This window comes from Syngnathus leptorhynchus, chromosome 18 (genome assembly GCF_054491065.1).
Source record: "Syngnathus leptorhynchus isolate UIUO chromosome 18, UIUO_Slep, whole genome shotgun sequence".
NCBI lineage: Eukaryota > Metazoa > Chordata > Actinopteri > Syngnathiformes > Syngnathidae > Syngnathus > Syngnathus leptorhynchus.
The window spans coordinates 3,487,542-3,505,732 of NC_141212.1; the positions used below are offsets into that span (position 1 = coordinate 3,487,542).

Consider the following 18,191-nt stretch of genomic DNA (forward strand, 5'->3'; position numbering starts at 1 on the left):
ATGGTAGCCATACTGTCCCACCAGCCACGCAGCCTTCCAGGGCCTTAGCCTTCCCAGCAGGCTAGCTGGCGTCAGATCCCGCTTGCTGACTGGGTCCGTTTTGCAATTTCCATCACAGAGACATACTGCGATTTCTTTTTTTTTTCCCCATGACCAGTTTAGCAATCTGTGAGATGCTTTCATGAGAACATCCTCAGGACCAGGAATTGAATCCGATTGTCTGATTTGGTTACCGTGGCAACTGGTGGGCTTGATCGGGAAAGCAGGTATCTACTGAAGGAATATATTTTCACACTACGGCCGTGTGCACGTGGCGCATGGACACATCACAAAAAACATATTAACCCCCCCTCCTCACCAACGTTGCCACCATGTCATCAACTTCACAGAGCAACCAATTAAATTGCGCTTATCGGAATGTAACGCTAATCTGCTATAATCTGCTATGCTTACAGTTTGGCTTTGATGTGGTGTTTCAACACTCCACACGCTGAAAACGAATGGCGCTGGCATGAAACCGCATCTCGAAACCGTCTCCATTTGTATATAAACAATAAAAAGTCAGTCCGGAGAAATTTTTGGATACTCGCTAAACTGAGGTCGAGCAATTTATCACTGAAGGTTTGTTCCTGTCAGAATGTAATTTAGTGCTCGTGTTTCTTTTCAAGGCAATTTTACTTGAGAATTTCCATTTCCCAGATACCACAGTGTGTGTGTGTGTGTGTACGCACACGCGTGGAGCTATTTGTCATTGTGCACGTGACATATTTGCATGGAAACCAAATATATAATGAAGCCAATACGGAGCGTTTCACCCTCGAATGCACCACGGCGAATGAAGTAAAATATGTCCAGTAGTCGGAAAGGTTAAATAGCTATTAAGATGCACAAGGAAATTGCGTTTCTTGTTTTTCAATAAAGCCCCGCATACACGCAGATTTGTGTGGTTCAAATTACAAGGCATGAAATGCGAAACATGTTAACCCGTGTTATTTTTCTTCTTTTAAAATACGCGGCTCAACACGTTCTTTGTCCTCTATAGATTGCACAAAGTGTACCTAATTTAGCGACCGGCCGAGTGGCTAAATTTAAGAAGGAGAAAATACGATAGGCGAGTTCAACGGTGTGCAGCAGCACATCGATAAGACTGGAATGAATATTTACCGCAGCGATTGCCCGCAGTGACGCCTGACATCTTGTGTCTAATACAAATAAGCTGGCGGCCTCTAAAGTCGTCAGTGATACGGCGAGCAGCACAATACAGTGGTGGGGTTATCTGTCGGGGGGCACTATCAGACGTGATTGGTGTATGATATGATTTTCATGCCAGAGACTTTACGGCTGCATAAATAAAACGCCTTCCGCGCTCGGGCTTAGTTTAGCACCGAGGCGACCCCACCAAGTAATCTCGCTGATGAAAGCGGCGTTCTCGGCAGGGAAAAGCACAAGTTCAGGAACATGAAAGTCAGCCAATCTGCTCAACTCGGATTTGGGAAAGCGGCAAAGCAAAGAGAGTTTTCTCAGAGTGTTGTTGTTTTTCCGGGGATTTCAATAATTAAAACTCAGCTTGATGGACCTCGGGGAGTCTTTTAAGTCGCCGGTCCAATATGACACACAATCATCTTACAGATCTTGTTGCTGGGAAGAGCTCCAATTCGTTTAGGCCCGATTTTGAAAACGATTGGATGTTCTCCGCTTACCTCGTACTACTATGGTGGTGGATTTCTTAGCCGGGTTGCCCACATTGTTGCTGGCCAGGCAACTGTAGACGCCCGCTTCGTCCGAGGTGATGGCGGGCAGCGTGAGCGTGTCGCCCTTCACCAAGCTCCTTTGTGGCAGGCTGTCGTTGGCGCTGAGCCACGTGAGCAGCGGCGGAGGCTCTCCGCCGGTGGTGATGCACACTAGCGACACCGTGTCCCCGGGATTCACCACGATGGGGTCCTCCACCAGCAGCTTGATGGACGGCGAGGCTGTCGAGCACGGCAAAGCGAGGTGGTTTGAACGTGCCGGCGAATTGATGACGTCATTTCCACCGGCGGCGGGCAGTACCTGTCTTGTTGGTGAGGCGGAAGATGACGCTGCGGTCGGCAATGCCGCACACGTTCCTGACGGAGGCCACGCAGCTGTAGTTGGCGTAGTCTTGCGGCCGCAGGTTCTTCAGCTTCAAGATCTTCGTTTCCCCCTGCAGCTCGGACGACAACCACCACAGCGGTATGCAAATGTGTGCCAAGGACACGTGTGCAAACAACAAAGATCACATGGATGAATATTTATGTATGTTCAAGCGGGGAAGGATATTCTGAGTAGTCTGCGGCAAATGTATGCGTCACGCGGCACCATACGGACGTCGAGATGACTCTTGAGTCAATAATGGGCCCTGCCGCTATTTTCCAGCAATGCTGATGGGCTCTGCAGGGGTTCTTCTCCACTGAAACTAGTCAGCCATGATCTTTCCTGGCCCGCAAATCTCCAATGAGGATGTGAACCTTTGATCCAAACGACTCCGATGCTTTGGGAGCGAGTCGCCATGATTTTCATTTGTGGCATTTCAAAAATGTTTACAAGAGAAGAAAAGGCCAGTTCTCCTTGTCGCCTCTCATTTTATTTCTGCACGGCAGTTGCAGCTTGACTCTTCCATTCGTCTCGGGTTTGATAAATCATTGTGTGTGTTTAATTTATTGTAACCTATTTGCATTTTGCAAAAGGCACATTTAAAAAAAAAAAAAAAAAAAAACATCTTACAAATATTTGAAGACTTTTCTGCAGCGTGCCGCGTCTGTCTTACCTGCGTGAAAAAGGGCTCGTAAATCTCCACGCCTTTGTCCGAGCCCTGCGTCAGCACTTCTCGGCCGCGGTGCCAGCTGTAGCGAACGGGTGGGTTGGAGTTGGCCACACAGCGTAGAAAAACCGTTCGTTCATAGTAGAACTGCTCCTTTGCCTCCCCGATGCTCTGGTGCACCGTCACTACCGGGTCATCGAGGTCTGGAAACAAAAAAATGGACATTTTTGTAAACATCCCGATTGCTAAATCATCCAAGATTCTTTTCTGAGCGGACAACACAAAACATCTCCAGTCCACTTGTGAATTTACGGGCATTTCCTCGGTTTGATGTTGATACGGAATGGTCAGCCAGTTCAGAAAGGCACTCTCGGTTGATGGATTGAAAAGGTAATCACCTCACTGGGCGGTAGAATCAAGTCCTTTAGCATGCTAATCTGCGCCTTTTCAAAGAAACCCATCTTGTTTCCCTTTTTAACTCCACCTTTCTTTTTCCAAAAGCAGGGGGGAGGCAACACAAGGGAGAGGATGAACATGTATGTTCGGGGACCTTGAGTGCCTTGAAAGGCACCTTACAAATAAAATGTATTTTTTTATTATTGTTATTATTATTATTATCATCATATGCCTCCGTCAAAGAATGCTGATTTCTGCGTTTCATTAAAGACGTGTTCTGCCCCTGCAGCTCCTTAATCAAAATCTAACAGTGGTCAATACTTCATCCGGGATCCATTAGGGCATCTCAGGTAAGAACAATTACCTTTGGGAGAGAGGGGGGGGGGGGTCCTGGGGGTAAATGGCAGGGGGGCTTTTAAAGTAAATACAACCATTAATTACAGAGATCCTGGCCTGCCTACTTGCCCGTCTGTTTCTTGTAGTCCATTTGCAACAAACACACACTTTTGCAATTAACTTGACTAATGTAGGCAGAGCATGGCTTCAAATTGAATGCAATATTTTTTTAGCTACCCCAGAATAGGTCAACAACCCAACTTTGTGTCCCGACCTACCGATTAAGAATTGTTGCAGAATATATTATTCCTTATTTTCATGTGTATGTTTATCAGTTGGCCCGCAGCAAAGTAACCAGGGCTAAAGATGAAGTGGATGCTTGGAGAGAGTGAGAGCGAGCGAGGGAGAGATAAATATTGAAATATGGAAATGTTTGCGGTGGATTAAAAAGTTGATGAGTTTCATACAAAATTCCACCCCCATGAACCGCTATGGAAGTATGCTGCTGCCTGAACGCAATTAGCTATGAAAGTCACGCCTGGACTGCCTGAAATTCTGGAGAACAAGACAAAGGTGTCCGTGTCGCTTTTAATGGTACTCACGTACCTATGAAGAAGAAGAAGAAAAAAAAAACGTTTTTCATTTTGGGATACGGGCCTACGAAGACATTTGTCGGACAAATAGATAGACAGGTTGGGATGAAGGACTCAGGAAAGGCGCTTCATTATCACATCAAAAATCCCTTTCAAGTGCGGCGTATACTAGCACATAAGCACCACGCCAACAGGAAACTTTTTACTTCTTCCTTTGGAACCTCTTGGGTGTTCCTCTCGTACAATATTTCCCCCCGCTTTTTCCTCAGCTTTGATATCCCTGTGTCTCGTCTTATCCGATGGATCGGAATAAAGAACACAAATCGTAAGCATTCCACTACAGATTGGTCAATATCATAATACGGCGATAATCGACAAAATATGGCGGTACGTTCGAGAAGATGCAGTCGATATGTTGATGACTATCATCTAAAAGTTTCAATTCACAGTAGGACTGAGCCAATAAACGGACTTGAGCCTCTGGCACCAATGCAAGCAAAACACTTTTTGCAGATACTGTAAATAGGAAGCTAACGCAAGAGTGCCCTCTGCTCAACGGTCCTTTCGGCTACTCTTTAATGAATACGTCTCCAGTCTAGACGACGTGCTCAGGCGCAGCGCAGACCGACTAAAGATGACAAAAGATGGCAAATGGCATCGGACAGACTGGTGCTTAGAGAATCATATGGCTGTAATCAGAAATGTGATACAGCGGCCACCTGTGTGCGTATGTGTGTGTGGAGCTTGGATGCATTACGACCATGCTGGTCAAAAGGCTAATGAGCACTATTAGTGATCTATAACTTCCCCTGGCATGCTGATGGAAGACATGAATCCAAGCAGGTAATTTTCCATCTCGCCAACGCTGCTGACCTCTATTTGGGCAATCACCGGCTCCTCCCGATGGATGTGTTTTGTAACAGTCCGCGTGAACGACGGGGCTCTCAAATATGGCGGCCGCATCAACAGAAATAAGCGGTAAGTACCTGTCCAATAAAAATGAGCGCCTCCTTCACATATAGTAAATTCCTGTCTCAATTGAGTACATTTCCAATTACAAGTGCAAATGCGGCATTTTACAAACAAAGTAGCATTTGCTCCACTTTAAGCACCATTCCGCACATCAGCAGTCTCGCGACCGTCCACTAAATGTGCCTTTATTCCATTAGCGTGCATAATCAAATCGATTATGTTGACCAACAAAAGGCGGCAAGGTTTTTATGCGCTTTTAATTGGTTCGGACTTTATGGCTCGGAACGACACGGATGAGTATTACTGCTTCACTTGCAACGAAGTTACGATGCAGTATAGTGAGCATGACTAGCTTGTAATTAGTTATCAGGCAAATGCTGCTGGAGCCTTATCCCGACTGATTTTTTAGGGGGGGTGGGGGGGTGTACATATTTGCTATCCATGGAGAAATACTGTGTGAGCTTTATATGTGTGTGGGAACAGACTTTGTCAACCTCTCTTCCTCCCATTGACGGAGATGAGGGAATAATTAGGCCCTCACCTGCTACACAAATGTGTGTGTGTGTGTGTGTGTGTGTGTGTGTGTGTGTGTGTGTGTGTGTGTGTGTGTGTGTGTGTGTGTGTGTGTGTTGGGCGTAATGAATCTTCTGTTCATCCACTCGGTTTGCATCTGTCTCCCCTGATCTCCTCTCTAATGCATCCACGCAAGAAAACACAATGGCAGCAACACAAAGCATATGTGACACAATGCAAGTAAACAAACCCAGAGATACAGCCAAGGTCTCATGTCCATATTTTTAGTAGCTTTCGATTGAAAAAGTAGCAACAACCAGAAAGTATTTTGGAGTCATTTCAGGCCAAACAAAATGTGAACAAACGAAGGGCAAAAACCCAAAGGGGGAAAAAAAAAAAATTCAAATGAGGGAGTTAATCTCATTAGCATATCGGACACAAACACAGTCAATTATAAAAGAGGAGGTGAGGTCGAGACAATCCTCTGATAAGTCCTCGAAAGACTAATGGGCAGTCGTGAAGCGCCGTTACCTCCATTAAGCAAACATTTCCATAATGTACGTGCAATGCGGCGATCCATTGCGCAATCGCGTCCCGATGAGGCTCCGATCACTCCTGGACGCCGTCGCATTTATCACGCTGCCCTCATTTACATCCGAAAGCACTTAAGAGACGCTTTGCAAGCATCGTCGTCTGCATAAATCAGGAGACTCGGAAGGTGCGGCTTGGCGGGACTGTCAAAAATGTTGATTCCTGCAACAGGTTTGAAAATTTGGAAAGGATCGTGTCTGGAAAAAATATTAAAATCCTTACAGTCTTAAGTGAAACTGAGTTTGGGGGTGGAATTTTAAAACTTGAATTATAATCAAAGTTTGAATATTTGATGGGAAGTCACTGTCATATTCCGCCCACATGCTCAAACTCTCGAATGCAGTACACATGCGTGTAGTAAACGTTGGACAAGCTTTAGAGGAAGTTGTAGCGTTGTAAGTGGATAAAGCGACGCCTGAATAGACATCTTTGGTGAGCTCCTTCGTGAACTCCACTAATGGAAGGCAAACACACAGCAGTGGACACATTCCTTTTATTTGGCCTAGCGTGTGTGTGTGAGTCTTTTTGAACATGACGGGCAGCCGATATTTTGGATTCTTCAAAGTCTGTGAGTACAAATGAAAAACAATACTAATAAAATGAATTTGGTCTTATGACAAGTTTCGCAGGTGATAATTTTTGTTTTGTTTTTCTACTTTTATTTTGCCACGACATGTAACCTGAGGATAAGATGAATGCTGCTGTCACCCAAAAAGATAATAATGATCTTGACTTGGTGGTTCATAGATAAAAAGCAGACCACTATTTGTTTTTGTTCTTTTTTTTGGCGGGATGACAATAGTCAACAATTTCAAAAGACGACGTTGATGGATGGTCAACCTTTCGTCCTTCGCATTCATTTCAACGAAAACAAAATATGAAATCAGTCACTAGACGTGGTGTTAAAAAAAAATAAACTGTGCTTGCTAATGTTCAAATTTAATTCACTGCGAATCTGTTTGCGGTATTCCCTTTAAAATGGCCTTGGCCTTGGAATCAACCTTCACATCACACACTCGTATAAACTCACAAATAATAAAAAATGTAAACTGTGCGTTAAGCCAGGAAAACTTCAACAGACCAAACCATCAGTTTAAGAACCCCTGAGTACTAAGCGTGTGTGCACTGAGCATATTCATTCCTCATTTGGATTAGTTCTGTTTGACTAAACAAAGCGCTTTGCCTTTACATTGTTTTCCACTAAGACGTCGGAATTGTGCGGCATTGCGCTAAATATGACAGCCGCGACTTAGCCGTCGTGCGCTAACCTCTCCGAGCCTTCGCTGCCAATAAAACAGATCAAGTGGATTAAACGCACCGACAAAAGTAACTTCCAGAACCATCCCTCTGTCCTTCGGTGTTTGATTTTTGACCGAATCCCCGTCGGGGAGTCACATCGGCCGCCGCAAATCTCTTTTAGCTATAGTGGTCAATGAGCTCCCTGAGCCTGAAATGAGCTCGCTGGGTCTGCACAACTCTTAAGCCCTCTTCAATCAGCAAAACATTAGCCGCTGCGGCAAAATGCACGCCAGACCAAATTAAAGGAAAACGGGCGAAACAAACCCCTGGTAGGAAAAGCAGAGGAAAAAAAACAAGAGTGCCATAAGCTCTGGATCGATCTGTTTTAAGAGTTGGGGCCGGTTTGTTTTATTAACTTTGCTCAGGACCGTCCCCAACGGAGCGCCAACAACAGAAGTGTCAGCAGGTAGAAAATGCGCTGTTGGACTAAATGTGTTAGCGCGGAGTTGGCGGCGGAGCAATCATGGGCTCCCGTGGGCCGCCGGCTCGGGTTATCAACGTAAATGATGGCTTCCCGTGTCATCGCGCCTCTATTTGCCATCCATCTCGCCGTCCAAATGTCCTTTGATTCTATTGATGGTGAGTCACGCCTTTATGAAGCTGCCTTTGATCTAATAATAGCCGCATATATGAATAAAATTTCGGAGCGATTATGCCAAAACCAAAAGCGAGGATTCTAAGGTGGGGCGGGGCGGCAAACTCTTCAAATATTTGAAAAGATCACTCTGGGATTCAACTTAAAATGAACATGTCACGGAATGTCTCCACTGTATTATTTTCGGGGAAGCAAAAATGGTCACGAAGGAGTTTTGAAATTTTGTCCACATGCCATAAAAAAAAAAAAATGGTACCATGCTGGTGTATCAAGTTGTTGTTGGGACGTCTGCCTACAAAACTGCAATTTTAGCGCTAATTAAAGAAAAGGAAATAAACAAACGTACACGCAATGAGGCTAAAAATAGCACGTGCTGCCGAGGCCCATCAATTACAGTCATCCCCCGGGGGAGCAAAAAAAAACAATGTCGCTCGGGAGAAGCGGTCGTACTTCTGAGTGGATGAAGTACAAGCGTGTACAGGGGCCACATATTGAATTGACCTCATAAACTAGAAATGTATTTTCAGATGACAACAAAAACTGGCAGCGCACATTTGACTTGACACCGTACATTTCCATTCCCTACTGTATGTCTTTCATTTATTCATGCTGCGTTTTGCACGTCGAGCAAATTCCCTTTCCAACATGCCGACTGATTCCATTATGGTGTATGTTGCATTAATCTGCCAGTGCTCCGTCGGGAGTGCAATTAAGGCTTTTCTGCTTTGTATTTACTCGTCTCTAGAGCGACCTCAAACTGCCAGCAAGCTGAAAGGGGGATGGAAGTGAAACCCCCCCCCGCCCGACTCTATTCCCAAAACAGACCTGCGTAGCAAAAGTTGACTTTTAAGACCATCGAATCCAAACCGCTACCGGACCTGTTGACATCTTTTACTCGCTTACTAGCTGGGAATTGGCGGGGAAAAAAAAAAAAAAAAAACATAACTACTTGAAACCGAGCAAATCGATGGAAAAAAAAAAACGATGGCTTTTAGCAGAGCATTCCGCAGAACAATGGCAGTCCACATTTTTTTGCGAGGTTATAGTAAAATGTTACAAGATTATAAAACACGGCTGCCAGCTGCGATGTATTTTTCAAAGGCCACAAACAGCTTCTTTACTTTACATGGGCGCCAAGGTCTTACTCACAGTAGACGTCCACCCGGATAGACTTAATGGCGGGCGAGCCGAGGCCGTTCTCCGCCTTGCAGTAGTAGCGGCCACCTTGCGTCCTCAAGATCTTGCCGATGTGCAGCGTCTCGTTGAAGACGCTGGAATCCTGGAAGCGATCCGAGACGCTGCCGGCGGTCTTGGTCCATCGGATCTGCAAACACAAAACAATTTAGGAAATGGGAAGGATTCAAACAGAATTATTCAGATTGGGTGTTATGGAATATGATTGACCTAACTTGAAGTTTTGAACTTGGCCGTAGCTCTCTCAGCATTTCACCCCATTAGCCCGTAGCACGGTTGTGTAATGAAAGGTGAAATAGCAATACCACCCCCCCCGCCCCACCTAACACTGGCTTGTAATAGACTCTCCATCAAGGCCGTCCCTTGTCCTCATTAAAGCATGCAGCGTGAACAGGTTAGTGTGACAACGACGGCCCGAGGGGCAGGCGCGCTGGGTCGGAGACGGCCGGCATCAATGCCTCCTCCTAAGTAAGCCGCAGATGGATTAGCTTTGCTCGGAGAGCTTCGCATCTGACATCTCCGGCCTGTCTGGCTGTCTGCAAATTAGAATCCAATCCTTCCTCATTGCATCATCTCCACACACTGATAGCATCCACGTAGATAGCATCAGATGGATATCGCTGCATGCAGGGATTTGCTGCTACCTGGGGAAATTGCTGCTGCTGTTTTGGATCTTGACAGCACCACCCTGAGGTAGACATGGACTGGAAGCCACTCTGATTGGTGGCCGCAAACTTGATAATGTAGTCGAGCAGATGCTAGCTATGTAGCTCGAGGTGACATGATGATGGCAGGCTGTGAAGTTTATCGAAGGTTAACGTTGATGTGGAGTCTAGCATACGGATGAAAAGTCCGACTTCCCCTGTGCACACCGCAATATCATTTTCTGAAAACTGCTGTTCGCGCCACACTTTACGTGTCCCACAGCAACGTTTAGGAGGATATGCGACCATTAAAAATAAAAAGGTTCTAAATGAGCACCCTGAAGAGAGAATACTTCTCTTGGCCTGATTCAAATTGATGAAAAAGAAAAGCAGTCCACACAGTTGGGGAAGAAAAAAAGCACAAACTCAGCAAATGATCGATGCTAAGTGTTCAAAACATCATGAGTTCAGCAAAAGTTGAACTTGCCAGCATAAATTGCAAGTTTTTAGGAATTTTCACGCCACTTTCGCGCAAGCGGGAATGATCTTTAATACGGAAGGAAGTTGGCTTGTGTTGATCTCAGCAGAATTCTCCCAATTGTGAAGTTCTCTGGGCCTTAAGCTATTTGGATTTTTTTTCTTTCCTTTTGGTCATGGGAGCACCTTCAACGATGTGGAAGGGGAGACTCGAAAGATGCCTGCTGAGAACAGTTTGACCCTCTCACAAACATTTTCCATCTGAGAGTCGCTGGTGGATTCAAAGCAGAGAATCGCTTTATTATTTCTTTTTTGCTATTTTTGCACGCCCACATTTGACATATTTTGTGTACTTTTATAAACAAACTTTTAGAGTGCATTTCAACAAGCTATTCATGATATTTAATAGAAAGCCAAGTCTCCAGACCACAGAGAACCACAGCTTAAAAAATATATATATATATTAATAATAACGTCGGGATGACTTAATTCAGACATTGCAAAAGGAGGATCAACATTTGCTTACGAGGAAAGCGCAAGCCCGTCCAGATTAGTCTTAGCAGTGGCTTAGGCCGGGCGTGCTGCGATGCCGCGGCGAGAGCTAATTGAAATGCGTCCGGTGTCTGCTCTTATGCCAGCGTGGCATGCTGAGGCACGCGTCGGCGAATCGCCCATAAATCCTGCCGTAACACTTCCCCTCACCCATCCGCGCCACGTTTTCCTAATTGCTCGCCGTGTTTCCTTTTAGGCGCCCACGGTGGTCCGTGCCACTCACCGCACCGTGGCCGAGCATCACAATCAAGCGATCAGGTGGGAGGGAGGGAGGCTGCAAATTACAGAGCCTGAGCGCAGGGACGACAGGTCTATATTAACGACTGACCCTTTGCCGCACGGAGATGTTGATATCACAACATGTCCTACTTGTCGGGAGGAAAATGAAACACATGATGGCTGAAGTGCGGAAAATGTGGAGTGGCGGTACTTGTTACACGGAACCAAAGAGAAAATTCATCAAATCGAACAATTTCCAGGAATTGCGGATGAAAATGACCAAGACTACAAAAACGTATCATCCGATGAGTCGAGTGCAGAAAGAACAGGTAAAAGCAAAGCGCTGAAAAGAAACGGCAAAAATAAAACAGACTGGGAGAAGAGTAACAAAAAGAAATATCTTTGGCCCAGATCGGGTACAGAGTTGAATCGGCCGCGGATGAAACGGACCGGGTTGAGTGCCGACGAGCAACATCTATAGACAAAACACTGCGTTTGAAAAGAGCGAAAAAGGCAGACCAGGTTGAGCGGCAAAAAGAAACATCTATTGAGAGAAGGTCGCCGAGGCTGAATGCCAGTCGTAGTTATCTTCCATGTTTGAATGCCGAGGCGTTTAATTGCGGGTTGAACTGAAGGTTGAGGGTAAAGTGTGGCTCCTTTGAGGATGCTTACAAGGCAAAGCGTGGAAAAAAGAAAGATTCAACGGTCTTCAAATAAAGGAGCATCTGTTGACACCGGCGCCGAAGGCCGATCATCTCCGGGACTTCGGGAAACGGATCACATACGCCGACAAGTCTGGCTCAAATGAAATTTCTAGAGGCCAGAGGTCGGTCTATTTGTACTTGCTGACCCGTGGCACCGTGAGTTGAATCTGGCCGGAGAATAATTGAAACAGAAGCGGGAAGGGAGGGGGAGGGAGGGAGAAAAAAAGTGTTTGCACTGTGTGGTGGCAGGCTGTACGAAGCTGGTAGTCAAACAGAGCCCTGTGGACATAATGGATGGAGGCCAGGCCAGAGGAGACGAGGGCAGATGGCTTCATCATCGCCGACTCTTTCAACGATCGTGGCGGCCAAAGAGCAAAAGTCATCCGGGGTGTGAACAGTCCGAATCGTAGATGACTGATGAAGATGTTTACCCTTTTGCTTGACTCCAGTAGAGTGATTGCGCAAGAGGCAACCAGCAATTGCGTTGCCTTTTTATGAAGTCTGTCTAGAGTGCTCAAATTATCAAAATGGCCGAAAGCCATTGTTTATCAGACCAACAGTCGAGGAAGCAAATCTGGCCAACCAGCAATTACAAAGAAGCCTCACTTTTTTTTTTCTAACAGAATCTTAACAATCAATATTCCCTATGCTGGGGAATGGATGCTGGCTATCGATCAAACGGGTGTGTGGGGGGGTGGTATGTAAATGAATGCAAATGAGCTTGCCGCTGTGCAGATTTACAGCACGGTTCCTGCGTGAGCCGGGGCGTGCCGGCGAGCAAATTGGAAGCAACGTCGGACGAGTGCTTAAAAGGTTAGCGTGTGTACGATCTGCCAACATTTGTAAACGTAATGACGGCTGACATTTGTCCCTAAATGGACTAAGTTAGCTGGCATTTAAGTTGCAAAGAGCTGATTGGCTGCCACCGCTACTACCCGACCAAAAAAAAAAAACAAGACGCAGTGATACTTCACGCTCAAGGGTGTGTGATACATGCAACATACGAATGAGCTGAGCTTGTTGCTGCGGCGGCTGACCTGCGGCCGAGGATGTCCCGTCACCAGGCAGGTGAGCTCCAAAGTCTCGCCCTCACGGATGGTGTAGACGCGTTCCGTATGACGCTCCTCTTCCACGTTGCAGGCGTGCCCTGAGTGGATGATGCGGACAGTAGGGGGCGCTGTGAAGACAGGGAGAAGATTAGCTCCTGAACTCAGGAGTTGCCAAGTTGTATATTAGCCAGTGCTGGGGTCAAATATTTCATTTGCTGACCTTTTGGATTCATATTTAGTCCAAGGAAAGCTTATTAAAAATAGAAAGTAGCACACCTTCCAATCAGGAAATGCAAATTCCTGATTAAAAAATGTTTAATTAAACATTTCCAGTCGCTTTCTACACCAGGAAAGGAATCACGCTGTTACACCCCCTCAGGGGTTGTTGACATATGAATGCAATATGAATGCACTTTAATGACATGCATAAATAAAGAGGAATGTTGATTCAAGATGGGGGGGCGAGGTCTTTTGTCAAATTCATTTCCGGGTGATGTTTTAAATATGAGCCTCTTTAGCTTTCGTGGTACTTTGAAATAGTTCTTCATTCCACTGGCAACGAACATAATCCATATGTTTAAGGTGAGTGGACAATGCAGCGGGCCTTCACTTTCAGCATCTAATTCAAAATGAAACGGAGGCGACGGTTTAAGTCGCTACTCACGTGCAACATCAAGGTGAGGTTCTTATTTAAGCGAACAATGCACCTGGTTATGAATTGAAGCGCGGCGTCCATTTGAGTCATCTTTGACTCCACTCAATGGGCTTTTCACACAACAACATGAGCCTGTGTCCTTCTCTACCAAGTTCTCTGCCTTGTGATACCCGAGTGCTGGGTCCCAACGGGGGGTGAGGTGGCTTGGGGGTTGTCGGTATCTAGCGGGCACAATAAGGACTTGCGGTGAGGGAGCTTCATGCGAGGCTGCCACTTAATACAAAAGGAGGCTTGGTAACAAGACCCCAGGGCTGCAGTCCAGCAAAGTACTAATGCCATTTAGTCCAATGAGCTTGCGTCTGCGCTGCACGCTATATGGGTCCTGCAGGAGAAGGCAGGGGAAACACCCATAATTAATGATCCTAAACTATGCACACAAACACACACACACACATGCATCATATTCTTTACGCACAAACAAGCTTACAGCGACAAACACGCCTCGCTTAAGCTCACATAATGGCAGCAATAATGCGCTCGCAGTCGCAGATATGCTTGCACAGCCGAGAGAGCCTCTTCTTGCACCCAAGGTCTTAGCAGTGAAACAAATCGCCGTCATTAAGACGTCGTCTCCAAACATATGCGTACGGAAAACCCACTTGAGTAAAGTGCACCAAAAAGCCAGAGCCTGGATTCAAACCGCCAACCTCAGAACTGTAAAGCGCCGCCTTGAACACAGTAAGACGTAAAAGAGTGGCTTGTTATTTTGCCATTAAGTGTCTGCCATTTAATATCATTGTTACAAATGGCAGCTAACATGCGGGTTTGACTCTGTGTATGTGGACTCATTTACATAATCGTGTCTATTTTGGGTCGGAGCGTCACTCCCACTCACTTCCTTTAACACCAAAAAGCCTTTAGCGGCAACACACAAACGCAAAGTGCACACAACAGAAATACAGATTCACATGAGGTCATTTGCATAAATTGAGATAAAGAGGCGACACTGGCTTGTTAAAAAGAAAACAAAATCACTGTTATTGCCATGGACATCATTTTGCTGGAGAAATTAGGACACCTCCCCCTGTTATGTTAGCTGTGCTAATTTTACTGATCAAATAAACATGAACCAAAATCTTCATCCAAACCACCAAAGAGCAATAAAAAAAAAAAAATGAAGAGAACACTGCATGTCTATTTTTTTTTTTAGCAATTTCAATTAAATACTCTTTCAAAGCCACATGAGTCATAGCAGAAGGACGAACGAGCCAGATGTGGCCCTGGAGCCGCAGGTTGAAGACCCCTCACCAAAAGCCATATCCTGACCACTGGATTTTCATATTTGCATCGAACCGTCCTGGGACCATTATATGAGGAAGTAAGCCTGTGGTAATTTAGTGCGAGGTGCTCTCGGTGTCTTGACTTGAGCGTGACACACAAAATGAATGGTTTGTCTCCGAGTTGTCACCACGTGAGCACTTCTCCCTAATGGAGAGTGGCCCCGTGCATGCGTTAAAACGTCTTGCCGGCAGCACATGCATATTATTACATCAGGCCTTGTCAGGCGCTATTGATCACGCACTGTAATGCACTCGCCTGCACTCCTCTGCCTCGGCTCTGTTATTGTAAATGAGACTCGGTATGGATCCGAGCCGGGCGCTATCAGCTCGGCTCATCCATCACGGGCGAGAACAGAGACGTTCATAAGGCGCGTGGGACGGCGAGCCCGTGACGTCGCTTTTGGACGCTTTGGCACAAAAACGAGGCTTCCAGATTTCTCCTGGATTTATCCTCGTTCCTTGATAGGCAACCACGGCCTCTTGGGTGACTTTCCATTACAGTTGTCAACCCAATTGGATGTTAGTTCCACCATCGCGTCCCCGCATGCCCAGTTCTCCCATCCGTGCTGCCACGCGGCAATGCTCCGTACTCCCTTACGCTACACTAATCAGACATCTGCGGGAGACGGATAAAGTCCAAACGTGGATGGCATCCAAAGCGGCGGTTGTCAGTTGATAGGGCCGAACTAGTGGCCGCTCACTGAAGGGAGAATATCTGGCAAGCTCGTGAAGATTTCGATTGGACGGCGGTGACTCCCCTGTGAGCTGATTGTCCTATCAATGGCCACAGCGGTGCATGGTTGACGGGGGCGCCTTGGCTTGGCGATACACTTTGTGTGTGTGTGTGTGTGTGTGTGTGTGTGTGTGTTTGTGTGTGGGGGGGGGGCTGTAGCTCACAACACTATTATTCTTCACTGAACATAAACCGCAGTTGTCTGTAAATCTGACTTTTGTTTATGCATTTAAAGGAAATAAACATACAAAGTGGCTGGTAATTATCATAAAATTTGCCATCAAAACAAATCTCAAAACACTGTCAGAACAAATTTGGATTATGAAGCAAATCTTAATAAACTCAAATGGCAACACAACGCCTTCATTTTTATGTTACATTCAAGCCCTTTAAGCGCTTCGCAAAGACAGCCGCGTTGGCGTGGCTCTGGCATTGCGCAACGTGTCACATCAGGCAGAATTGTGACACCGCCCATTAGCATGCGGGGCAAACAAAGAGGTAAACATGAACAATGTTACTTGGCCTCGAATGTCATTGAGGCCAGCTCTCTCGCTTGTAGTAATAGTCTTTATTACTATGTATATAAAACTCTGAGATTGACGGGGGCAGACACAGACTTGTAATTATTTACGATTACTCAGTGAAGGCATTGCAAATAATGTATATTGTTGATAATGAGCCACATACTGCTTCACCAGAGACGTACTATAAAGAGCAGGCACAAATTGATATTTTTTTTACCGCAAAAGAATAAAATTGCAGAATATACAAGCATATGTTATTATACGGCGACGATTTACTGTTACAGTAATATTTCAGTGTTTTAATTTGAAAGTTTGCGAGCGAGATAATCGCAATCACTCGAGGGGTTTACATTGGTGGTTTTTCGCCCTGGAAATAACATTTTGTGATCTCTCTTTTTGAATGTTAAGAGTGGGCTGTGGATGCGGATGAGTCACGGCGGTTCAATAAAAGGGCTGATGTACAGCTGATGCATCAGCAGCGCTTCGCTGGCAACCAATAATCGCTAGCATCCCGGCGCCCGCCGCCATCCATAAAATACACTGTGCCTCAGAGGAGTAAAAGGAGATGATAATTAAACCTGTTCTCCGTCACGCCCTCTCGCTGTACTTTACCTCGTCATCACCGTCACGCCGTTGACACCTCGTCCATCAATGTGATCGCTGTGCGAGTGCAAGACCGAGTTTCTGATCGCTATTAGCGGAGCGGCTGTGGTGAGCCTTCGGGGCCAGTGAGGTCTTCTCAACACGATCACAAACACAGATCTACGTTTACGACATACAGGAAATTTGTTCCATAAAATTGTACTGATTTATTGTATGTTCTATGTTCGCTGCTTCGGACGGACGGACAGACAGATCCAAAACAAAGAATAGGATTGGATCGTATATGTATTGTGAACTCCACAATATTCTGCAGATATTCTTTTCCAGTAGTTGCCATGGCAACATCAGGTATTTAAAAAATAATAATAAAAGCAACACCACCACCACAAGAACAACAAAGCGGAGCAGCAACATCTTTGGGCTGCTGACCAAGGAGATCTCGTAATTATGGTGGCAGCAAAGAGACATCACAAAGATGATGGACATTGGTAGGGGACACCGACATATGATTGCCAACAATTACTTGCCATGTGGAACTAAATTGCTGTGTGGGAGGAACCTCGGCTGCTTCTTCGATATGCACAAACACTTGACAAACTCTATTCAAGCTCGTTTCTTGCACGAATGGAGGCGCAAAACATACAGTTGTTTGTGTACTTGGCATATAAGAATACAGAAATTGTATGGAGCAGTGCTCAAGGTCTTCTGACTCACAAGGCAGTTGCTGTAGAGTCCACTCGTGGTGACAAACGTACAATTTGTTTAGGGATACATTTTCATTAGGGAAAACAATGGAAATGACAGTGGAGCGTAAACGAGACAGTTGGTGGAGCAACACAGACGCACACACAAATCCAGGCATGTGCAAAAGTCCTGACAAAAAATAATGTCAGGGAGCAGTTAAGCTCTTGTCTGCAGTACATCTGGGGCTCAATGAGCAATATGTGCACACACACACACCAATTCCTGAATCCCCATGATCATAAACATTATTATGATGTAAGACATCTCATAAAAGGCTGCCGGAATGGTATCCGAGTCAAGAAGCTTCCGACCTTGATGTGTTAAATCGGATCCTAAAAAGAGTTTACAGTCGTCCGGATTCTCCCTGCGGTAAAAACTGCAGAGGTAGACACGCTGCCTAAGAAGCCTGCGGGACAATAAAGACCAACAGGCGTCTCACTAAACAGGTTTTGTCCACAATTTGGGAATGTATTTCCTCGATGGACTATGAGAAGTATCAAGAATGAATGAACAACTCAACATGCCGCTTTAGATCAACTGTAGTTGTCTTTCATAATTCTGCAGCACCCCAACTCGCTATTAATGGCGACAAGCAAGGAATACAAAAGCCGTAATTGTAAAAGTGTCTGCTGCTAATGGAGCGATCAGATATGCAGCATCCCTGCAACGGTTTCCATTA

At 45.7% G+C, this 18,191-nt stretch overlaps 1 protein-coding gene across 18 annotated transcripts in view; it reads right to left on the reverse strand.

The window, feature by feature from the left end:
• Positions 1 to 18,191, reverse strand: part of LOC147042419 (MAM domain-containing glycosylphosphatidylinositol anchor protein 2) — a 109,508-nt gene that overhangs the window by 47,852 nt on the left and 43,465 nt on the right. For 13 of the 18 annotated variants that reach the window (XR_015068837.1, XR_015068836.1, XR_015068835.1 and 10 more), the window contains 5 exons: positions 12,869 to 13,041; positions 9,224 to 9,398; positions 2,786 to 2,982; positions 2,050 to 2,185; positions 1,701 to 1,970 (listed from right to left, as the gene is read on the reverse strand). Coding sequence is in view for 9 of the 18 variants with exons in the window: in XM_085937038.1 (XP_085793164.1) it covers positions 1,701 to 1,970; positions 2,050 to 2,185; positions 2,786 to 2,982; positions 9,224 to 9,398; positions 12,869 to 13,041 (951 nt within the window). In the remaining 9 variants the exon portion in view is untranslated. The remainder of the gene's footprint in view (positions 1 to 1,700; positions 1,971 to 2,049; positions 2,186 to 2,785; positions 2,983 to 9,223; positions 9,399 to 12,868; positions 13,042 to 18,191) is intronic. The other 5 variants (XM_085937042.1, XM_085937036.1, XM_085937041.1 and 2 more) reach the window with 3 other exon arrangements.